The 24902-nt window shown below is 41.5% G+C and overlaps 1 protein-coding gene across 4 annotated transcripts in view; it reads left to right on the plus strand.

Annotated features, from left to right (window-relative positions):
• The window catches only part of KDM2A (lysine demethylase 2A), a 150023-nt gene that overhangs the window by 56011 nt on the left and 69110 nt on the right, over window positions 1-24902 (plus strand). For 3 of the 4 annotated variants that reach the window (XM_074401761.1, XM_039470717.2, XM_039470716.2), the window contains 3 exons: window positions 20454-20592; window positions 21354-21432; window positions 21896-21942. In XM_074401761.1, the coding sequence (XP_074257862.1) occupies window positions 20454-20592; window positions 21354-21432; window positions 21896-21942 (265 nt within the window). Of the gene's footprint in view, window positions 1-20453; window positions 20593-21353; window positions 21433-21895; window positions 21943-24902 lie in introns of those variants that run through there. The other variant, XM_039470718.2, reaches the window with a different exon arrangement.

Genomic DNA, 24902 nt, shown 5'->3' on the forward strand with positions numbered 1-24902 from the left:
GAGAGAATCTCTGTCGCCCAGGCTGGAGTGCAGTGGTACAATCTCGACTTACTGCAACCTCCATCTCCCAGGATCAAGTGATTATCCTGCTCAGCCTCCCGAGTAGCTGAGACTGGCTATTTTTTTTTTTTTTTTTTGTATTTTTAGTAGAGGCAGGGTTTCACCATATTAGCTGCTCTCAAACTCCTGACTTCAAGTGATCCATCCACCTTGGCCTCCCACAGTGCTGGGATTACAGGCGTGAGCCACTATGCTTGGCCTGCTATTGGACTTTCGATGATGTGGGTCAGTTTACCACTCTTAGAGTAACTTTTCTAGCTGATTTCAGAAGTGAAGACATAGTTTTCTCGCTTTAACTTCAGTTGTTCTAGATGGGATGACTGAACACATAGAAGAAAAGAGGTCTTGGCAGGACTATAATGTAATGGTGGTAGTGGATTGGGTAGGAATATATGTGTTCGAAGGGAGTAATTTAGGATACCAACTCTTGAACTTATGCCAGTTCCTTCTAAAGCTTCCACTCCTAGATGTGAAATTTCATAAATCTCAAGTTTGACAGTTTGAAATAGAGGTTATTTGTTGATTAAGAGGCTGACCTTTGTCTCTGAATCAAAACATTAATCACAGCTCTAGAGAGAAGGATCGTGTAGGAAAGCTTCCTGATGAGAGGAATGTAGCAAAGCTGGAAACAGGTGCATTTATCAAATATTTTCTGGTTTCAGGTGACTGCTTGGTATCTCCCTGAATTCACTTAAAGACTTAGGAGAAGCAGCATATGTGACAAATTTTATGGTTTTTATCATTTACTGAACAAAGGTCTAGAGTTAGTGTTTTTCAAGATAAGCTGTCCTTTCAGGTTCATAGTACCTTTCTTGTCTGGCAAAAAGAATGGTCACTGTTACTTCCCCTTTAGATTTATGGTAAACTTTCAGAGGCTTTTTCTTTTTCCATAAGTTGCTATTTGTGTAATAAATACTTTCATTAATCCTTACCTTCTAGGAACTAAATTGATATGACCAGTACCATGTATCATACTGATGACTCACAGTTGCATCAATTATAAAAGGTGGTAAAAAAAACTAGGCATTATCTTTCTTTATTCTGTATGTTTGTTGATGTAGAAACAGATCAGGCAGTAAACAGAAGTAGTCATGGAGTATTTGTATTTCAGTAGTTGTTTCATTGGCTGATGAAAATCAAGTTAAAAAATTGGGTTGACTTTCGGGAGAAATAATATTTTTCTTTTCTTTTTGAGACAGTCTTGCTTTATTGCCCAGGCTGAAGTGCAATGGTGTGATCTCGGCTCATTGCAACCTCCACCTCCTGAGTTCAAGTGATTCCAGGCCTCACACTCCCAAGTAGCTGGGACTACAGGCACATGCTACCATGCCCAGCTAATTTTTGTATTTTTAGTAGAGATGGGATTTTGCCAATTGGTTGGGCTGGTCTTGAACTCCTGACCTCAAGTGATCCGCCTGCCTTGATCTCCCAAAGAGATTACAGGAGTGAACCACCACCCCTGGCTGAGAAACTGAATATTTCTGAGTTACATTATTGTTTCCATTTTTAGTGGGTAGTATTTGTGTATGAGGGGAGAGTGGGGTTGCTTTAAAGATTATTTCTTGCTTGACATGGTAGCATGGGCCTGTAGTCCCCGTTACTTGAGAGGCTAAGGCAGAAGGATCTCTTGAAGCAAGGAGTTCTGGGCTGTAATGCAGTATACTGATTGGGTGTGGTAGTACATGCCTGTAATCCCAGCTACTCAGGAGGCCGAGGCAGGAGAATCACTTGAACCCGGGAGGTGAAGGTTGCAGTGAGCTGAGATTGCACCACTGTACTCCCTGCCTAAGCAACAAGAGCGAGACTCCATCTCAGAACAAAAAAACAAATTCCTGTGCTGATCAGTAATGTGATTACACCTGTGAGTAGCCACTGCACTCCAGCCTGAGCAACGTTGTGAGACCCTGTCTCTTAAAGTAATGTTTTAGATTATTTCTTAGTGATTAGGCCTTCTAAAATCCCCTTCTTTTCTGCTCCAGGAGGCAAATAATTAGAAAAAGCAAATATTTTATTTTCCTTTTGAGTTATGATTTCATTTAGCTCAGGCTAATTTTAAAATGTTATATATTAAGAGCGCTAATTTTTAAAATTGTTTGGGGGCTATAAAAAGGAAGTGAAGATTTGGAATAGTGGGACAGAGGGAGAGTAAGGAATTATACATGTTTATTTCATAGTTACTTAAAAAATACAACCACATGTTGGCTTGGACACTGACAAATGCCATTACTTGCCTGCTTCTAGTTTCTTTGGTGGTTTGACTAGATTTTCTTTGGAGGATACACTGAACACTTGCTTGTTGGTAGAAAGTTTAATATTGGCCAGATATGGTGGTTCACACTTGTAATCCCAGCACTTTGGGAGGCTGAAGCCAGCGGATCACGTGAAGTCAGGAGTTTGAAACCACCCTGGTCAACATGGTGAAACCCCATCTCTACTAAAAATACAACAAAAATTAGCCAGGTGTGGTGGTGCATGCCTGTAATCTCAGCTACTTGAGAGGCTGAGGCATGAGAATCGCTTGAACCTGGGAGATGGAGGTTGCAATGAGCTGAGATCACACTGTTGCACTCCAGCTTGGGCAACAGAGTGAGGCTCTGCCTCAAAAAAAAAAAAAAAAAAAGTTTAGTATTGTGAGTTACTGCTTTTGGTAGCACCCAAGAAGAATATGTACATATTCTAGTAAAAACCTTTGGAAAAACAAAGAATGTGCTAAACTCAGATCGCTTCTCTTCAAGATGATGTTGAGGTGACTTATCCTCATCTTGAACTGATAGCCACATTTTGTTGTTGTTACAGAATTGTGATGATATTATAGTTAAATATGTAGAAAGCATACTGAGCAGTTGACTATACCTGATGGTAGGTAGGAAAGCAGGCAACGCTGGGAGAGATCTAGCACTTTTAACTCATATCTTGGCCAGTTAGTTTTGTGGAGGGCATGTTTGTGATCAAGATCATTCTATATATAGGTAGCTATATTACACTATTCTTGAGGGAACTTTTAGGGAATAGTTTACTTTTGTTTTATATATTCATCTTTTCTTGAGCATTTTGCCTTCGCTATCTTTTTTTTTTCTTTAAATGTTCTACTGACTAAATATTTTTTTAATCAAGAGACTTAGGTATGTATGTGCTTCCTGCTGTTAAATTCTGTAGATGATGCCTTCTATTTATGGATTATACTATCTGGGTGTTGGAATTACTGTGATCTGCTAACATTTTTCTTATGTGGAAACTGTTCTGTGTGCTGTTCATCTCTGTAGAAGTTGATCTAACTTTTTCCAGAATGTATCTGAAGGCTGACCTTTCAATAAAAGAAAAGCAAGTTTTTCAGCCATGTTAATTTATTACTGCATCTTTTTTGTAATATGTTAGGCAGTTATGTTAAAACTAAACTTGTGTTCTTATTCTCTGTGCTCAGGCCACTTATCGTTTTTTGGGAAAAAAAAAAACCAAAACAAACAAAAAAGGCCAGGCGCTGTGGCTCACGCCTGTAATCCCAGCACTTTGGGAGGCCGAGGTGGGTGAATCACCTGAGGTCAGGAGTTCAAGACCAGCCTGGCCATCATGGTCAAACCCCATGATATAAAAACCAAAAAAAAAAGAAAGAAAAAAAAACATTTAGGGGGAAAACATTTTACATGGATCAAAAGATAAAAACTTGGGCCCAAGGCTTAGTCATTGTAAGGCAGTGATTCCAACTCTTTTTGTACTTCCTTGGGATATTCTCATTAAAATCCCTCATGAGATATAATGAAATTTTCAAACTTTGTAAACAAGTTTAGTAATTTATTTCAGAGAAATGTTTTATATACATATATATATATATATATTATTAATAAGGAGATACTGGGCCGAGCACAGTGACTCATGCCTTTAATCCCAGCACTTTTGGAGACTGAGGTGGGTGGATCACCTGAGGTTGGAAGTTCGAGACTATCCTGGCCAACATGGAGAAATCCCGTTTCTGCTAAAAATACAAAATGAGCCAGATGTGGTGATGGCCACCTGTAATCCCAGCTACTCAGGAGGCTGAGGCAGGAGAACCGCTTGAACTTGGGAGGCAGTGGTTGCGGTGAGCCATGATCACACCATTATACTCCAGCCTGGGCAACAAGAGTGAAACTCCATCTCAGAAAAAAACAAGATAAAATAAATAAATAAAGGAGATACTGATAAGTCTAGTAGGTGAAGAGAAACCGCAAAAAAGTTTGAAGAGATCATTGCTATAGAGGAGCAACACTGTCTATAGTCTTTGGAACTTGGTAGATGTCCAGTAAAGTTATACTGAATGAATAAACATTTTTCTTATGTGGCTTCTTACATGGAGCTTCCTCCAACCCCCTGTGTTACTTGTTCTTCCTCCTGGGCTTCAATACCTGTCTTAATACGTAGCACATTAAATTATAATACTATAATTTATTTACATATTTGTCATCCCCTACTGGCCAACAGTCTTTTTGAGTGCTAGGACTGTGCATTTTAATTTTTGTATGTGAATATTTAGCTATTTTCCTTCCTTTCTCTTTTTTCCTTTTTTTTTTTTTTTTTTTTTTTGAGACGGAGTTTTTGCTCTTGTTACCCAGGCTGGAGTGCAATGGCACGATCTCGGCTCACCGCAACCTCCGCCTCCTGGGTTCAAGCAATTCTCCTGCCTCAGCCTCCTCAGTAGCTGGGATTACAGGCACGTGCCACCATGCCCAGCTAATTTTTTTTGTATTTTTAGTAGAGACGGAGTTTCACCATGTTGATCAGGATAGTCTCGATCTGTCGACCTCGTGATCCACCCGTCTCGGCCTCCCAAAGTGCTGGGATTACAGGCTTGAGCCACCGCGCCCGGCCTCTTTTTTCCTTTTCTTTCTTTCCTTTTTTTTTTTTTGAGATGGAGTTTCTCTCTTGTTGCCCAGGCTGGAGTGCAGTTGTGCCATCTTGGCTCACTGCAACCTCTGCCTCCCGGGTTCAAGCGATTCTCCTGCCTCACCCTCCTGAGTAGCTGGAACTACAAGCATATGCCACCACGCCTGGCTAATTTTTATGTTTTTAGTAGAGATGGGGTTTCACCATGTTGGTCAGGCTGACCATGTTGGGCAGGCTGGTCTTAAACTGCCTCGGCCTCCCAAAGTGTTGGAATTACAGAAGTGAGCCACTGAGCCTGGCCTGCCTGCCTCCCTCCCTTCCTTTCCTTTTCCTCTCCTCTTCTCCTCTTTCTCCCCACCTCCTCCTCCCCTCCCCTTCTCTCCCCTTCCCTTCCCCCTCCCCTCCTCCTCCCCTCCCTTCCCCCTCATCCTCCCCTCCCCCCTCCTCCTCCCCTCCCCCCTCCTCCTCCCTCCCTTCCCCCTTCTCCTCATCCTCCCCTTTCCCTCCCCATCCCCCTTTCTCTTCCTCCTCCCCTCTTCCCTCCCCTTTCCCTTTCCCTTTCCCTTTCCCTTTCCCTTTCCCTTTCCCTTTCCCTGTCCCTGTCCCTAGGATCTCACTCCTGTTGCTGTCTAAAGTGCAGTGGCATGATCATGGCTCTCCGCAGCCCAGGCTCAGGTGATCATCCCACCTGAGTCCCCTGAGAGCCAGGACCACAGGCACCTGCCACCATGCCCAGCTAATTTTTTGCATTTTTGGTAGAGATGGGGTTTCACCTTGTTGCCCACGCTGGTTTTGATTTCCTGGGCTCAAGTGAACCACACATCTCAGCCTCCTAAAGTGTTAGAATTATGGGCATGAGCCCCTGCACCTAGAGGTTACTTGGTTTCTTATGCTATCACCAGCAAGAGGCTTCTGTAATTAAAAGTTCACTGACAAGCAGTGGAGTAATATAGGTTGGAATTTTTTATTCCTTAGAGAAAATAGGAGATGACAAATTATTCTTTTTTTAATTTTTTAATTTTTTTTGAGATGGAGTTTCGCTCTTGTTACCCAGGCCGGAGTGCAATGGCACAATCTCGGCTCACCGCAATCTCCATATCCTGGGCTCAAGCAATTCTCCTGCCTCAGCCTCCCTAGTAGCTGGGACTACAGGTGTGCGCCACCATGCCCAGCTAATTTTTGTATTTTTAGTAGAGAGAGTGTTTAACCATGTTGACCAGGATGGTCTCAATCTCTTGACCTCGTGATCCATCCGTCTTGGCCTCCCAAAGTGCTGGGATTACAGGCGTGAGCCACTGCGCCCGGCGGACAAATTATTCTTGTTAGAAAATATTGGCCAACTGGGCACAGCGGCTCATATCTATAATCCTAGCACTTTAGGAGGCCAAGGCGGGTGTATCACCTAAATCAGGAGTTCGAGACCAGCCTGGCCAACATAGGGAAACCCTGTCTCTACTAAAAATATCCAAATTAGCCAGGTGTGGTTGGGCGGGGGGTGGGGGGCTGTATCCTAGCTGCTCAGGAGGCTGAGGCAGGAGAATCACTTGAACCCAGGAGGCAGAGATTGCGATGAGCTGAGATCGTGCCACTACACTCCAGGTTGGGGACAGAGCAAGACTCTATCTCAAAAAAAAAAAAAAAAAAATGCCAACCTCATCTTTTTAGAAGGTCTATAACAAATTATAATTACAAATATAGGAAGTCAAGAGCACATTTTCATAGCATACACACAATAAATGTACTGAGTTCAAACACTTTGTGATACAAAATGCTGATTAGAAATAGCAGTGTTTTCATTTTTGCCAGAGTAGTTGAATGACCAGTTGTCAAAGAAAAGCTATAATTAGAAACCAGGAATGGTGGAATATTAGATAAACAATGGTATAGGTAGAAATGTGGTATCCCTTAGCAAATATCAGAACTCTCTCACTCTAGGGAAGATCCTTTGCTAATCCTTTACCTACGAAGCATGTTTTTCTCCTTTGTTGCTAACTGGTCCCACCACTACACCTTCTCTCTGCCAGACCCATTTAAGCTGTCTGAGGTCATCTTTGACAGTTTCTTCCAGTTGCCTTAAAAGACTGATCTGCTTGAAGTCTCAAACTAAGTGGATTTTTGTAGTATAGAGTAGTGGTTAGGACTGTCAGCTCTAGAACCAAAGTGCCTGGGTTCAGATCCCAGCCACACCAGTTACTAGCTTTGTAACTTGGACAGGTTGCTTCTGTCTTTGAATTCTTTGTTTGTAAAGAGGGTATTACTATCTCATAGGGATGTTGGATTTAAATACATCAATACATGCATAGTGCTTGTTACAGTACCTGGCAATGGTAGGTACTCAAAACACTTTGACTTTTTTGTGCCTCTTAGAATGGGAATTGCTTAAGCTGTCCAGAAAAAAATAGCCTTTAACATCTGGTTGATTGAGATTTGTGATACCTGGAAGTTTAGCATTTTGATGGTGGAAATGGGGGGTGGATTGTGGAAGGCCCTAGAAGAGTTCCCTGCCAACCCTACCACCAGGTCTCCCTCAGTGTTCCTAGTCAGGACAGGGGCTGGGGCGGGGCAGGGGAGCTGAGTCTGAAATCAGATATTCTCTGAATACAAGAAAAACAGACCAGAGGGACAGGTATATAGCAAATTTTCAACATAAAAATAGGAATGAGATTGAAATGGTCTGAGTTGGAATCAGAGTGTAGAGGACTTTATTTTAGAACACAGTGGGACCTTAAGTTGTTCACTTTCAAGGGAAGGTTGAGATCTGGGAGGTTAAATGATTTATTAAATTACCTACAGTCGCACAGCAAAGTAATAGTAGAAGCCACACTAGATATATTTTCCCTTTAGACACAATTGCTTTTTTGTTGTTTTTCTGCTCTTACCCAAAAAGGTTAACTTGGGTCAGTTTTACCTTTCTGTTCATCTGTAAAATAAATCCATCATTCATCCTAATTCTTACAGTGTGATTATCTTAGTCAAAAAAAACTATTTGATATAAAATAGGTCTCAAACTCCTGGCCCCAAATGATCCTCCTGCCTTGGCCTCCCAAAGTGCTGGGATTACAGGTGTCAGCTACCACGCCTGACCATTTTAAAATTTAATTTTTATTTTTTGTAGAGACAGAGCCTCACTATGTTGCCCAGGCTTGTCTTGACACCTAGCCTCAAGTGGTCTTCTCACCTCAGCCACCCAGTGTTGAGATTACAGGCATGAGCCGCTACACCTGGCCTTGCAGGAAAATTTTGAATTTTGATGAAATAGCATTCATCTGTTTTTTTTCCTTGATCATCCTGGGATCAAATGATCCTCTCATATCAGCCTCCTGCGTAGCTGGGGACTATAGGCATGTGCCACCCATGCCCAGCTAATTTAAAAAAAAAAAAAAGTGTAAATACACGGTCTTGCTATGTTGCCCAAGCTGGCCTCAAGCATTTCTCCTACCTCTGCCTTCCAAAGAGGTGGAATTTCAGGTGTGAACCACCACACCCTGTATAGGGAGGATTTTTTAAAAAAATGATTCTATATTGGGCAGCACAGATCCAGATGAACATGTAGTTTTTCTCCTTTAATCTGGTTAGGTGGTGAGTTATAGATGGAGCTGAAATTCTTATAACAAGCTGCTTTTGCATTCCTGACATATTATGCTAGTTAATTAAATAAAGTACCGGCTTTTTTTTTTCTTCTTCTTCTTCTTTAATGGCTGTGGAAATTGTCTAGAAAGATGGTGCTTTCTAGCTGGGCCTGGTGGCTCAAGCCTGTGTAATCCCAGCACTTTGGGAGGCTGAGGCAGGTGGATCACGAAGTCAAGAGATCGAGACCATCCTGGTCAACATGGTGAAACTCCGTCTCTACTAAAAATACAAAAAATTAGCTGGGCATGGTGGCGTGTGCCTGTAGTCCCGCTTACTCAGGAGGCTGAGGCAGGAGAACTGCCTGAACCCAGGAGACGGAGGTTGCGGTGAGCCGAGATCACGCCATTGCACTCCAACCTGGGTAACAAGAGCGAAACTCCATTTAAAAAAAGTAACAAGAGCGAAACTCCATTTAAAAAAAAAAAAAGAAAGATTGTGCTTTCTAAAAAAAGTTCTTCAACAAGTGTGCCTTCTCTTGGTCTACATCAGCCCTTATTCTCATTCTCATATTATAAAAATGCATAACTCTTCTTAAATATATACATCGCGGCCTGGTGTGGTGGCTCACACCTGTAATCCCAGCACTTTGGGAGGCCAAGGTGAGTGAATCACCTGAGGTCTGGAGTTCAAGACCAGTCTGACCAACATGGTGAAACCTCGTCTCTACTAAAAATGTAAAATTTAGCTGCGCATGATGGCACATGCCTGTAATCCCAGCTACTTGGGGGAGGCTAAGGCAGGAGAGTCCCTTGAACCTGGGAGGCAGTTGTTGCAGTGAGCCGAGATCACACTGTTTCACTCCACGCTGGACAACAAAAGTGAAATTCTGTCTCAAAAAAAAAATTATATGTATATAGCATTACCTTTTATTTTTCAAACTGCCTATTTATGGCTGGGCACAGTGGCAAATGCCTGTAATTCCTGCAATTTGGGAAGCTGAGGCAGGCGGATCACCAAAGTTTGGGAGTTAGAAGTCAGCCTGGCCAACATGGTGAAACCCGGTCTCTATTAAAAATACAAAAAATTAGGCCTGTAATCTCAGCACTTTGGGAGGCTAAAGGGCAGGTGGATCACTTGAGGTCAGAAGTTCAAGACCAACCTGGCCAACATGGTGGAACCCCATCTCTACTAAAAATACAAAAATTAGCCAGGTATTGTGGCTGGTGCCTATAATCCCAGCTACTCCAGAGGCTGAGGCAGGAGAATCACTTGAACCTGGCAGGCAGAGGTTGCAGTGAGCTGAGATCCCACCATTGCACTCCAGCCTGAGCAACAGAGTGAGACCTAGTCTCAAAAAAAAAAAAAAAAGAAAGGCCAGGCACAGTGGCTAACACCTGTAATCCCAACATTTTGGGAGGCTGAGGCGGGTGGATCATGAGGTCAAGAGATTGAGACCATCCTGGCCAACATGGTGAAGCCCTATCTAGTAAAATACAAAAAATTAGCCGGGCATGACGGCGCATGCCTCTAGTCCCAGGTACTCGGGAGGTTAAGGGCAGGGGAATCGCTTGAACTTGGGAGGTGGAGGCTACAGTGAGCTAAGATTGCACCACTGTACCCCAGCCTGGTGACAGAGCAAGATTCCATCTGGGGGGGGAAAAAAGGCCAGGTGTGACGGGACACACCTGTAGTCCCAGGTGTTTGGGAGGCTGAGGCACGAGAATTGCTTGAACCTAGGAGGCAGAGGTCTCAGTCAGCTGATATCATGCCACTGTACTCCAGCCTGGGTGACAGGATGAGACTGTCTCAAAAAAAAAAAAAAGAAACAACAACAAATTGCCAATTTTTTACTACTACTACTGCTACTATTATTATATAGTGACTGAATATTTTTAAGTTGCTCAGACTGGAGTGCAGTAGCTATTCATAGTACACTACAGCCTCCAACTACTGGGCTCAAGCGATTCTCTTGCCTCTTCCTGAGTAGCTGGGACTGCAAGTGCATGCCACTGTGCCTGGCTTACAATTTATTTTTTGAGACAAACTTTATGTGCCATAGAATTCATTCTTTTGAAAGTATGCAGTTCAGTGGTTTTTAGTATATTCATAAAGTTATGCAAACATCAGTCATCACTATCTAATTTCAGATCACTTTCATTACCCCCAAAGAAACAGTACACATTTAGCATTTATTGCCCATCTTCCTTCCTCCTGGCCCCTGGCAACCACTAATCTACTTTCTGTATCTATGAATGTACTTATTCTGGATATTTCATATAAATGGAATCATATAACGTGGACTTTGTGACTGGCTTTTTTCACTAAGCATGGTGTTTTTGGTTGTAGCGTTTATCAATAATTAATTCCCCTTTGTTGCTAAACACTCCATTGTGTGAATATACTACATTTTATTTCTTCATTTGTCAGTTGATGGATTTTTGGGTACTTTCTACCTTTTGGTTATTTATTTTTTGCACATACTTATTTTCCATACCTTTTGGTTATTATAATTATGTTACTGTGAACGTTTATGTGCAAGTTTTTGTTTAGATGTATGTTTTCCTTCTCTTGGGTAGAGACCTAGGACTGGAAATTGCTGGGTCATATGGTAATTTTATGTTTAAACAATCTGAGAAACTGCCAGATTATTTTCCAAAGGTATTGCTATGCAATTTTGCATTCTCAACAGCAGCAAATGAGGGTTTCACTCTACCTCCTCACCAACACTTCCCTGACTATTAAGTATGAAGTGGTATCTCATTGTGGTGTTGATTTGTATTTCTTTAATGACTAATGACGTTGAAATAATTACTATAATGTTTTATATACTTATTGATCAGTCTGTCTTTCAGAAATAGCTGTTGAGATCTTTTGCCCATTTTTAAATTGTCCACTTTTTGATCCTTTCTATTATTGAGTTATAAAAGTTCTTTCAATATTGTAGATTCTGGGTTCTTATTAGATATATGATTTGCAAAGGGGAGAAAATTCTATTCTATAGATTATCTTTTTACTTTCTTGACGTTGTGTTTTGTAGCATAAAAGGTTTGAGGAAGACAAAGTTAAATTGTGCTTTTGGAGTCATGTCTAAGAAACCATTGCGTAGGCCAGGCATAGTGGGACACACCTGTAATCCTAGTGCTTTGGGAGACCCAGGGTGGAGGATTGCTTCAGGCCAGGAGTTCAAGACCAGCCTGAGCAACATAGTGAGACCTCTTCCCCCCTAACCCCCCACCAAAAAAATAATTAGCCAGGCATGGTGACAGGGGCAACTAGTCCTTGTTGCTTGGGAGTTAGAGGAAGGAGGATTGCTTGAGCCCAGGAGTTTGAGGCTGCAGTGAACTATGATTGTGTAACTATACTGCAGCCTGGGCAACAGAGTAAGATCCTGTCTCTTAAACAAAAATCCAGCACTTTGGGAGGCCGAGGCAGGTGGATCACTTGAGGTCAGGAGTTCTGGACCAGCCTGGCCAACATGGCAGAATTTTTTCTACCAAAAAATACAAAAATTAGCCAGGTGTGGTGGCATATGCCTATATAGTCCCAGCTACTTGGGAGGCTGAGGCAGGAGAATTGCTTGAACCCAGGAGGCAGAGGTTGCAGTGAGCTGAGATCATGACACTGCACTCCAGCCAGGGCTATAGTGAGACCCTGTCTCAAAAAAAAAGGAAAGCATCTAAAACCATTGCCTAATCAAAAATCATGCATATTTGCAACATAAAACCTTCCAAGAGTTTTTTAGTTTTAGATCCTTAATTTAAGCTTTTCATTCATCTTAAATTAATTTGTGTGTGTGTGTAGTATTAGGTGGAGGTCCACTTTCATTCTTTGACATGTTCATATCTGGTTGTCCCAGCACAGTTTCTTAAAAATACTTTTTCCATTAAATTGTCTTGGCATGCTTTTTTTAATATTTCCTTTTTCTTTTTTTGAGATGGAGTCTTGCTCTGTCGCCCAGGCTGGAGTGCAGTGGTGCGATCTTGGCTCACAGCAATCTCCGCTTCCTGGGTTCAAGCAGTTCTCCTGCCTCAGCCTCCCGAATAGCTGGGATTACAGGCATGTGCCACCATGCCCAGCTAATTTGTGTATTTTTAGTAGAGATGGGGTTTCACCTTGTTGGCTACACTGGTCTTGAACTCGTCATCTCAAATGATCCACCCACCTCGGCCTCCCAAAATGCTGGGATTACAGGCATGAGCCACCGCTCCTGGCCTTGGTGTGCTTGTTGAAAATCAATTGACCATAAGTATAAGAGTTTATGTCTGAATTCTCCTTTCTATTCTATCTATACATCAGTCCTTAAACACCAGTACCACACAGTCTTGGTTACCATAGTTTTGTAGCAAGTTCTTTTTTTTTTTTTTTTTTTTGAGACGGAGTTTCGCTCTTGTTACCCAGGCTGGAGTGCAATGGCGCGATCTCGGCAACCTCCGCCTCCTGGGTTCAGGCAATTCTCCTGCCTCAGCCTCCTGAGTAGCTGGGATTACAGGCACGTGCCACCATGCCCAGCTAATTTTTTTTGTATTTTTAGTAGGGACAGGGTTTCACCATGTTGACCAGGATGGTCTCAATCTCTCGACCTCGTGATCCACCCGCCTCGGCCTCCCAAAGTGCTGGGATTACAGGCTTGAGCCACCGCGCCCGGCTTTTTTTTTTTTTGTAGACAGGATCTCACTCTGTTACTCAGCCTGAGTTCAGTGGCATGAACATTGCTTACAGCAACCTCAGTCACCTGGGTTCAAGCCGTCTTCCTCCCTCAGCCTCCCGAGGTATTGGGACTGCAAGCACACACCAGCATGCCTGGCTAATATTTTTTGTAGAGCCAGGGGCTGGTCTTGAACTCCTTGATTCAAGTGATCTTCCCAGCTTTCTTTTGTTCTCTTTATTTTATTTTATTTTTTTTTTTGAGACGGAGTTTTGCTCTTGTTACCCAGGCTGGAGTGCAATGGCGCGATCTCGGCTCACCGCAACCTCCGCCTCCTGGGTTCAGGCAATTCTCCTGCCTCAGCCTCCTGAGTAGCTGGGATTACAGGCACGCACCACCATGCCCAGCTAATTTTTAGTATTTTTAGTAGAGACGGGGTTTCACCATGTTGACCAGGATGGTCTCGATCTCTCGACCTCGTGATCCACCCACCTCGGCCTCCCAAAGTGCTGGGATTACAGGCTTGAGCCACCGCGCCCGGCCTCTTTTGTTCTCTTTAAGGATTGTTTTGGCTATTCTGGTTTCCTGGTATTTCCATACGCATTTTAAGATCATCTTGCTAATTTCTGCCAAAAAAAAGAAACAGAAAAAGAAAAAAAAAAAAAAAAGCTGTGATTCGGTGAAACCTCACTCTACTAAAAATACAAAAAAAAAAAAAAAAAAAAAAGTTGTGATTTTGGTAAGAATTGCTTTGAATTTGAAGATCAATTTGGGAGAGTATTTTTATCTTAATAATGCCTTTCAGTTTATGAACACAGGACATTTTTCCATTTAGCTATCGTTTAATTTCTTTGAACAATGCTTTGTAGTTTTCTGGTATATAAGTCTTGTACTTACCTTGTTAAATTTATTTCTTAGTTTTTTTTACGCTATTGTAAATGGATTTTTTAAAAAATCATTTTTGGATTTTTCATTGCTAGTGTGTAGAAATGGAACTGATTTTATTAGCTCTTACAGTTTTGTGTGTGTATGTGTGTGTTTGCGTATTTCTTGTAGTTTTCTATGTACAAGATCATGTCATTTGTGAATAGAGGTAGTTTTACTTCTTCCTTTCCAAACTTTTCTTTTTCTTGTCTAATTGCCCTAGCTAGAAACTTAAATACAGTGTTGATTAGAAATGGGGAACAAACATATCTTTGTCTTGTTCCTAATCTTAGGGGGAGAGCTTTCAGTCTTTTGCCATTAAGTGTGTTTTCTTTCTTTTCCTTGTTTTTTTTTTTTTTTTTTTTCCTGAGACAGTGAGACCCCCGTCTCAAAATAGAAAAAAAAAAAAAAAAAGATGCAATATTATAGGTGTAACGTCACGCACGGGTTTTTATTTTTATTTTGAGACAAGATCTCACCCTGTCACATAGGCTAGAGTGCAGTGGCGCCGTAACAGTTCACTGCAGCCTGGACCTCCCCAGGCTCAGGTAACCTCCCACCACAGTTTTTGCTTATTTGTTTGTTTGTTTTTTGAGACTGAGTCTCGCTTCATTGCTCAGGCTGGAGTGCAGTGGTGCAATCTTGGCTTACTGCAACCTCCGCCTCCCGGGTTCAAGCAATTCTCCTGTCTCAGCCTCCCGAGTAGCTAGGATTACAGGCCCCTGCCACCACTCGAGGCTAATTTTTGTATTTGTAGCAGAGATGAGATTTCACCTTCTTGTTCAGGCTGGTCTTGAGCTCATGACATCAGGTAATCCACCTGCCTCAGCCTCCCAAAGTGCTGGGATTATAGTCATTCGTGAGTCACTCTGCCCAGCCTAGTTTTGTTTTTGTTTGTTTGTTTGTTTGATATGGAGTCTCACTCAGTCACCCAGACTGGAGTGCAGTGGTGCCCTCTCAGTCACTGCAGCCTTCATCTCCTGGTTTCAAACGATTCTCCTGCCTGAGCTCCCAAGTGTCTGGGATTACTGGCGCCTTCCACCATGCTTTCTACCACTCCTGGCTACTTACTTACTTAGTTATTTTGAGACAGAGTTTCACTCTTGCCCAGGCTGAAGTGCAATGGCACAATGTATCTGCCTCCCAGGTTCAAGTGATTCTCCTGCCTCAGCCTCCCAAGTAGCTGGGATTACAGGCATGTGGCACTGTACCTGGCTAATTTTGTAATTTTAGTAGAGACAGGGTTTCTCTATGTTTGTCAGGCTGGTCTCAAACTCCCGACCTCAGGTGATCTGCCCATCTTGGCCTTTCAAAGTGCTAGGTGGGAGCCACTGCTCCAGCCTAATTTTTTTGTTTTTAGTAGAGAAGGGGTTTCACCATATTGGCCAAGCTGATTTGGAGCTCCTGACTGCAATGATCAGCCAGTGTCGACCTCCCCATGTGCTGGGATTATAGGTGTGAGCCACTATGCCCAGTCAGTTTTTGTATTTTTTTTTTTTTTTTTTTTTTTTTGAGACGGAGTTTCGCTGTTGTTACCCAGGCTGGAGTGCAATGGCACGATCTCGGCTCACCGCAACCTCCGCCTCCTGGGTTCAGGCAATTCTCCTGCCTCCGCCTCCTGAGTAGCTGGGATTACAGGCACGCACCACCATGCCCAGCTAATTGTTTGTATTTTTGGTAGAGATGGGGTTTCACCTTGTTGACCAGAATGGTCTCGATCTCTTGACCTCGTGATCCACCCACCTCGGCCTCCCAAAGTGCTGGGATTACAGGCTTGAGCCACCGCGCCTGGCCTAGTTTTTGTATTTTTAAAGGAGACAGGTTTTGACATGAACTAGGCTGGTCTCTAATTCCTAGGCTCAAGTGATCCACTTGCCCTGGTCTCCCAAAGTGCTAGGATTACAGGTGTGAGCCTGTAATCCTAGCACTGCACCCAACCTGGTTTTAATTTTTATTATTTTTGTTTAGTTATTTTGAGAAAAGTCCTGGTTCTGCTGCACAGACTGGAGTGCAGCAGCTCCATATCCTAAAAATATTTTGAATGATGATGGCATTGTTGGTGTCAGTGAAGTCTATCAAAATTAAACCTTCTTTTGGCTTTGGAGCTGTGATTTGTGGCAGCCAAGTTAGTAGGTAAGAAAGTGTTCTAATTCTAAGGTTTTTTTTACTAAATATGGAAAATATACCAGATTTCCCCTTTGTGTTTTTGCCTAAAACTGATGAGTTGAATCTTGCTTTCCTCTAGTGTGTAATAGATTTGTTTCTTTCATTTTTTGTGACTTATTTCTGCCCTTTCACAGACTTCCACTTCCTAAGAGACATTTCTCCAGTGTCTCATTTTCTTATATGTTTATGTAACTTCAGGTGCTATGTAATCTGTTCTAGACCATCAATATTTAGCTTTAAATTCCAGATTTGGTTGTTTTAGCACAAATAAAGGTAGGGTGACTTTACCCTTACCACTACCACTGGCACATCCAATTGCCTGTTGGGTATGTATTTGAGAAATTTCAACAAATTTTAACACTGGCTAAAGTAAAATATGGTCATGCATTACTCAACAGTGGGGAGAGTGTACTTACACAAACCTGGGTGGCATAGTCTACTACACCCCTAGGTTATATGGTATAGCCTATAGCTCCTAGGCTACAAATCTGTACAGCTTGTTATTGTACTGAATACTATGGGCAGTTATAACATGGTGGTAAATATTTGTGTATCCAAATATAGAAAAGGTACAGTGGGCCGGGCGCGGTGGCTCAAGCCTGTAATCCCAGCACTTTGGGAGGCCGAGGCCGGTGGATCACGAGGTCGAGAGATCGAGACCATCCTGGTCAACATGGTGAAACCCCGTCTCTACTAAAAATACAAAAAATTAGCTGGGCATGGTGGCACGTGCCTGTAATCCCAGCTACTCAGGAGGCTGAGGCAGGAGAATTGCCTGAACCCAGGAGGTGGAGGTTGCGGTGAGCCAAGATTGCGCCATTGCACTCCAGCCTGGGTAACAAGAGCGAAACTCCGTCTCAAAAAAAAAAAAAAAAAAAAAAAAAAGAAAAGGTACAGTGAAAATATGTTATAAAAGGTAAAACATGGTGCTCTGTATAGGGCACTTCCTGTGATGGACCCTGTAGGACTGAAAGTTGCTCTAGGTGAGTCAATGAATGAATAGTGAGTAAATGTGAGGGCCTAGGACACTTTTGTAGATTTTATGAACAGTATTTTATTTTTAATTTTTAAAATTTTTTCTTCAGTAATTAAATAGGCCAGGCATTGTGGCTCATGCCTATAATCCCAGCACTTTGGGAGGCCAAGGTGGATGAATCACCTGAGGTCAGAAGTTAAAGACCAGCCTGACCAACATGGTGAGACCCCATCTCCACTAAAAATACAAAGGTTAGTCAGGCATGTTGGCGGGTTCCTGTAATCCCAACTACTCGGGAGGCTGAGGTGGGAGAATTGCTTCAACCCAGGAGGCAGAGGTTTCAGTGAGCCGAGATCATGCCACTACACTCCAGCCTGGGCAACAGAGCAGGACTCCGTCTCAAAAATAACAATAATAATAATAATAATAATAAACTAAGCTTAGTCTGTAACTTTTTAACTTTATATACTTTTGAAGTTTTTCAAATTTTCCACTTTTGTAATAATACTTTCCTTAAAACACAGATTATACCACTATACAAAAGCATTTTCTTTATATCCTTATTCTGTAAGCTTTTATTAAAATCTTTTTTAACTTCTGAAACTTTTTTGTTAAAAACCAAGACATAAACATACACATTAGCCTGCAGAGGGTTGGAATAATCAGTATCACAGAACATCATTATCACTGTCTTCTGCCTTCACGTCTTTTCTCACTGGAAGATTTTCAGGTACAGTAACATGCATGAACTGTTATCTCCTGTGATAACAATGCCTTCTTTTGGATACCTCTTAAAAGACCTGCCTGTGGCTGTTTCACAGTTAAAATTAAGAAAAAAATAAGTACAAGGAATGCATGCTAAAATGATAAGTACAGAATAATACATAAACCAGTAACACAGTCATTTATTGTGTACTATTTGTAATGGTATGTGCTACACTTTTACATGACTGGCAGCACAGTTAGATTTACACAAGCATCACCACAAACAGGAGTAATATGTTGTGCTATGATGTCCTGATGGCACCAGTGTCACTAGGATATAGGCATTTTTTAGTTCTGCTATAATCTTATGGACTGCTGTCATATATACGCAGTCCGTCATTGACTGAAATGTCATACTGCGCATGACTGTATGAAAAGGTAAACTTGAAGTATAAGCAACATTTTAAAAGTAACTGCTTATTAGATAGAATTCTCATACCATACAGTCTACTCATTTAAAGTATACAAGTCAGCCGGGTGTGGTGACTCACAGCTATAATCCCGCACTTTGGAAAGCTGAGGTGTGCACATTGCTTGAGCACAGGAGTTCGAGACCAGCTTGACCGACATGGTGAACCCCTGTTGCTACTAAAAGTAAAAAAAAAATTAGCTGGGTGTGGTGGTGGGCACTGGTGGTCCCAGCTATGGGAGGCTATAGGTGATCACCAGAGTCGAGGAGGTTCAGGTTGCAGTGAGCCTTAATCGAGCCGCCACATTTTAGCTTGGGCGACAGAGCACAACCCCATCTCAGAAAATAAAAAAAGTGTACAATCCAGTGGTTTTTTAGTATATTCACAGAGTTGTAAAATGTCACCATTAACTAATTCTGGAACGTTTCCATTGCTCTCAAAAAAATGCATACTATGATCAGTCACTTCTTATTCTTCATTTTCTCCAGCCCTGGCAACTATGAATCTGCTTTCTGTCTCTATGGATTTGCCTATTCTAGACATTTTATTTTAATGAAGTCATACAATATGTGGTCTTTTATGTCTGGCTTTTTTGTACTTGGCATAATGTTTTCAGAACATAACATACATACTGTTAGGTTGTGGCACATAGCAGTATTTCATTCTTTTTTTTTTTTTTTTTTTTGCTTCCACTATGTGGGAGGGGATTCCAGAGAGCTGGAAATCCCTTCATTCCTTTTTGTGGCTAAATAACAACTCATTGTGTAGGTATATCATATTTTGTTCATCCATTCATCAATTGATTGACATTTGGATTGTTTCTACCTTTAAGGCTGTTGTGAATAATGCTAGTGTGAACATGTGTATAAGCTTTCATTTTGAAAAGAAGAACATATGTTTTCAGTTCTTTTGGATATATACCTAGGAGAAGAATTGTTGGGTCTTAGGATAACTTTAACTTTTTGAGGAACTTTAAACTGTTTGCCAGTGTCTGCACCATTTTACATTTCCACCAGCAATGTATGAGGTTTCCAACTGATCTGCATTCACATCAGCACATGTTATTGTTTATTCCTTTGATGATAGCCATTCTGGTGGGTATAAAGTGGTATTTCACTGTGGTTTTGATTTGCATTTCTCTGATGACTAATGAGAATTGAGCATTTTTCATGTGCTTATTGTCCATTTGTATATCTTCTTTGGAAAGACATGTTATCTTTAAAGCTAAATATTGATAGTATGCTGTTTTGAATGCTGTTCTTTTTTTTTTTTTTTTGAGACGAAGTTTTGCTCTTGTTGCCCAGGCTGCAGGCTGTAGTATAGTGGCACGATCTTGGCTCACCACAACCTCCACCTCCTGGGTTCAAGTGATTCTCCTGCCTCAGCCTCCTGACGGAGTAGTTGGGATTACAGGCATGCACCACCATGCCCAGCTAATTTTGTATTTTGTAGAGATGGGAATTCTCCATGTTGGTCAGGTTGGTTGGTCCCAAACTTCTGACCTCAGGTGATCCGCCGATTTTGGCCTCCCATAGTGCTGGGATTACAGGTGTGAGCTACCGCACCCAGCCTTGAATGCTGTTCTCTAGATTAGCTTTCTTCCTTTATCTGAGACAAGAGTTTTTGATCCATTAATTGAAATGTTTTAGTCTATTCTTGAGATTGCTTTACAAAGCTAGTTTTAAATACAGCTCTCCCCTATGAAAAAACGTTTTGTATCCTGGCTTGAAATTTCTATGAAGACAGTTTGTCCCCACTCTGATAAACAATGATAGACAAATGAAATGAAAGAGATAGTAGTCTCTCTTTGGTCCCGTTGTTATCGTGAATTTATATATCTAGATTCAAATAATTAGCAAAGGCAAAGTGCGTAGAGGACCCAGTGGCTCATTAAAATGTCATTATATACTGTGCATTCTGAGAGTATCACCTATCTTGAGAGAAAGAAAGATTCATAAGGCAAGGAAAATAGCAACTAAGTTTGAAAGTAGTACTTTGCACATGTAGGGAAATCTATGACCACTTGTAGGTAGGCATGAAAAAGTGCATGATTTCATCCACATGTTCCCTTCTCTCCCAGCGTGGTACCATGCGACGGCGCTATGAAGATGATGGCATTTCAGATGATGAAATTGAAGGGAAAAGAACTTTTGACTTGGAAGAGAAACTGCATACCAACAAATATAATGCCAATTTTGTTACTTTTATGGAAGGAAAAGGTCAGTATAATTTTGGTTCCAACATATAATCCTTTGATGTGGGAAGTCATAGACTCTGAGCATTGCGGGTTTAGCATTTATCCAGCTAAAATATTGCCTGTTGATGTTATTTTCTCTTATTATTCAGTGCCCCTTGTATGCACTCGCTCCCCAGTCTTTCCACCCTGTGAGTCATTCTCTGCTATATTAGAAGTAATCTTTTATTAGGGCAGGAGTATTATTGGAGTTTTTTTGCCTAACAGCTTCTTCTTCCTTCTTTCTTCCCTTGGTTTTAAGTTTAATTAAAAACCGTATGATAAAAATCGTTTTATGTGTATACCTACCCCCCCAAAACTGAGGGTGGGATTCCATGCGTACCATGCATCTTTGATCTTTGGCAAACTGATAGGGATATCATATATGTATTGTAGTGGTCAAAATTAATTTTTTTTACTCTTAAGAGACAAGATGATGATAATTTCTGTTTAGCATTTATGAGATGACTCATTAATAGTACTACCCCCATATTGTTTAAGCTCTAAATTTCCTGTGGAAATATATAGACTTGGCAAACCCCTCAAGCTTTGCTTCTCAATGTGCTCTCCATATTCTCTAAGAGATGCTCCTTAATAAGCATATATTTTATTGTCTAACAACACAACTGTATACACAGAATAACAAACACTATTTATACCTTAGTACTTAGGATCCTTTTTGTAATCCTTTTATCTATTTTTTAACTATACTCCCTGTATTTCTAATAATTATTTTTGTGTTGACAGATTTTAATGTAGAGTATATCCAGCGGGGTGGCTTGAGAGATCCTCTAATTTTCAAGAATTCTGATGGACTTGGAATAAAGTAAGTGTTTTCAGCCTGGCTGGATATAGTTGCAAAATGGCCTTGTTACACCCAGGACTATAAATAAACAGTGGTGGTACTGATAACCCAAAACAGTAGTAATTGAAAATAATTTCCCATTTAGTTTTAAAAGTGTATGTTTTTCTTCTTTTGATACATAGGTGATTGATATTAGAGGTAAATGAGAAAATATAGATGAACCGAAAAAAAAACAAAACCCAGCAAATTTAAATCTCCTGAAATCTACTACCCTTAGCTAAATCATGCATTTATTTATATATTCTTTTTTCCTATACATATATGTAAATATACACTCACCTATATTTTAAAAATAATTTTAAACCTGATTGTGAATATTGCTGTGTCTGATTGAGGAGTTCTCAGTACTTTAAGAAAAAAAACTCACATAACTTGAGAAGTTATGTTTTCCATGTATACTTACTTACTGGTGTTTGTTTCATAGAATGCCGGATCCAGACTTCACTGTGAATGATGTCAAAATGTGTGTGGGTAAGTTTCGAGGTTTTGGCCTCTGTCTTTAAGGCAAAGATTTAAGACTTAGGACTGAATTAAATCTCTGACTGAGATTTAAGACTTAAGAACATTGAAATATATATTTGATTAGAAACTACATTTTTGTTAAGAACTGAGAATTTTATCAGAGAGTTACAGAAGTTGCCTTATTTAATACACATTAAACATAAAACATTGGAATCTCTTTTTCCTACCTACATACGTCCTTTTCTTCATGAAGGGCGTGCCTTCTAGGGCAACCTATCCCAGAAACCAAAAACTTAAATCTCTGAGCTAAGAATTAAAGTTTCATTAATATCGTGATTCCCTTTCTTTTCCTAAAAGCAGTAGAGAAATTTCCAGGAAATGCTCACCAGTGCTACATTTGGAAACTTGCCTAAGACTTGAAACTTTATAAGCTGAGAAGTAGATACATTAAAATTTATCTTCATCAGTGACTGGTTAAATTGAGTCTTTAATTATTTTATTATGTTCAAAATTTAGGAAAAAGAAAGCAAATCAGATCAATCTAATTAAAGAAGAAAATTCCTGACATTAGTAATGTTTCAGCCTAGTTTTCTGCAGACAGTGGTGTTCATTATCGTCCTGAGACACCCCAGCATCCTTAGGAGTTCAGGAATGGTTAGTAAAATGGAATAAAGTCGTTTTTTTTTTGGAGACAGAGTCAGTCTCTCTCTCTCTCTCTCTCTCTCTCTCTCTCTCTCTCTCTGTCTCTCTCTCTGTCTCTCTGTTGCCCAGGCTGGAGTACAGTGGTGCTATCTCAGCTCCCTGCAACCTCCGCCTGCAGTGTTCAAACGATTCTCCCACCTCAGCCTCCTGAGTAGCTAGATTTGTAGCCACTTGCCACCACACTCAGCTAACTTTTGTATTTTTAGTAGAGATGAAGTTTTACCATGTTGGCCAGGCCGGTCTGGAACTCCTGACCTCAACCAATCCACCCACCTCACCATCCCAAAGTGCTGGTATTACAGGCGTGAGTCACTGTGTCTGGCCAGAATAAAGTCTTTTTCAAATACTTCCAACAGAACTTAAAATGAAGGGACTTTTTAAATTTTCTTCCTAGTACTAGAATTTCTATGATCTTTTGTCCTCTGTACCAAAGTTCCAGTGCCATTCCTTTGCTTTGAGAATTAAATACTGCAGTACTATCTCCTGGCCACTTGAGGGTCCTTGTTAGACTACTGACTCTTCTGTTTAAAAGGTGAAAGTCACAGATATCCCAGGTAGAGGAAAGTTCTCAAATCCCTGTTTTATTCATCCCTTTACTGTTTCTATGTTAGATCCTGGCCATCTGCCTATTGTCATGTATTCCCTAGAACTTAGCACAGTCTCTGGAGTATAGTAGGTGCTCAGTAAATCTGTTGAATGATTGAAATGCTCTCCCACTCTTCACAAGACAGAACATTCTCAGGGAACCTCAGAAAACCCACCTGAATACATAATAGTCTATCATGTGACCTCCTTTATTAAAGAACCTCCAGGGCCGGGCGCGGTGGCTCAAGCCTGTAATCCCAGCACTTTGGGGGGCCGAGGCGGGTGGATCACAAGGTCGAGAGATCGAGACCAACCTGGTCAACATGGTGAAACCCCGTCTCTACTAAAAATACAAAAAATTAGCTGGGCATGGTGGCACGTGCCTATAATCCCAGCTACTCAGGAGGCTGAGGCAGGAGAATTGGCTGAACCCAGGAGGCGGAGGTTGCGGTGAGCCGAGATCACGCCATTGCACTGCAGCCTGGGTAACAAGAGCGAAACTCCGTCTCAAAAAATAAAAGTAAAAAAAGAACCTCCAGGACAGTAATTCCCTGTATTTATAAGGCAATAGACCACCATAGCTACCCTCTTGATGAGAGATTCTTACAGTTTGTGGTCCACAGATGACCTGCCTCCGAATTATTTGTGATATTGTTAAAAATGTAGACTTCCAGAGAGGATTGCAGGAAGATGGCAGAGTAGCAAGCACTAGGAACTTGTCTCCTTACTTAGACAGTAATTGCATTGGCAGAATGGGTCTGATATAACTGTTTTGGAATCCAGGAGTCTATTCAAGGCTTGCAAATTCCAGGGAACACCTTGGACAATAAAATACAGTTAATTTCAGTCAGTTTCAGACCTTAGCACAGTAACAGCTTCCCTGCCAGCCAAGCCCCGAGACAAACAGCTGTGCATATGTTTCTCAGAAAAACCTGTACACAGCTTATGGGAGCCAGGGTGAGCAAAGAGGAACCTTTCCTTGAAATAATGGGATCCACCCTGTGATCACTGAGTGCTGCTTCTGATCACAAAAGTACACACATAGAAGCAAGTAGGGCCAGGCACAGTGGGTCATGCCTGTAATCTTGCAATTTGGGAGGCTGAGGCAGGTGGATTGCCTGAGTCCAGGAGTTTGAGATCAGCCTGGGCCACGTAGCAAAACCGTGTCTCTACAAAAAACACAAAAATTAGCTGGATGTGGTGGCATGCACTGATAGGCTTAGCTTCTTGGGGAGCGATTCCTTGAGCCCTGGAGGTTGAGGCTGCACTGGTCTGTGATCGTACCACTGCACTCCAGCCTGAGCAACAGAGTGAGACCCTGTGCCAAAACAAAAACAAAAACAGGTGGGATAGTTGTTGTTGCATGTTCCCTTAATTGTTGCAGGCCTCTTCCCATCAGTTGAACTGACTTCTAGGGAATTTAAAGGGCTATTGTGGCTGGTTGCAGTGACTCATGCCTATAATCTCAGCCCTTTGGGAGGCCAGGGTGGCCAGATCACGAGGTCAGGAGATTGCGACCATCCTGGCTAACACAGTGAAACCCCATCTCTACCAAAAAGACAAAAAATTAGCTGGGTGTGGTAGTGCCAGCTAATTGGGAGGCTGAGGCAGGAGAATTGCTTGAACGCAGGAGGCGGAGGTTGCAATGAGCTGAGATCACACCACTGCACTCCAGCCTTGGC

The sequence above is a fragment of the Saimiri boliviensis genome, chromosome 6 (assembly GCF_048565385.1).
Source record: "Saimiri boliviensis isolate mSaiBol1 chromosome 6, mSaiBol1.pri, whole genome shotgun sequence".
Lineage (NCBI taxonomy): Eukaryota > Metazoa > Chordata > Mammalia > Primates > Cebidae > Saimiri > Saimiri boliviensis.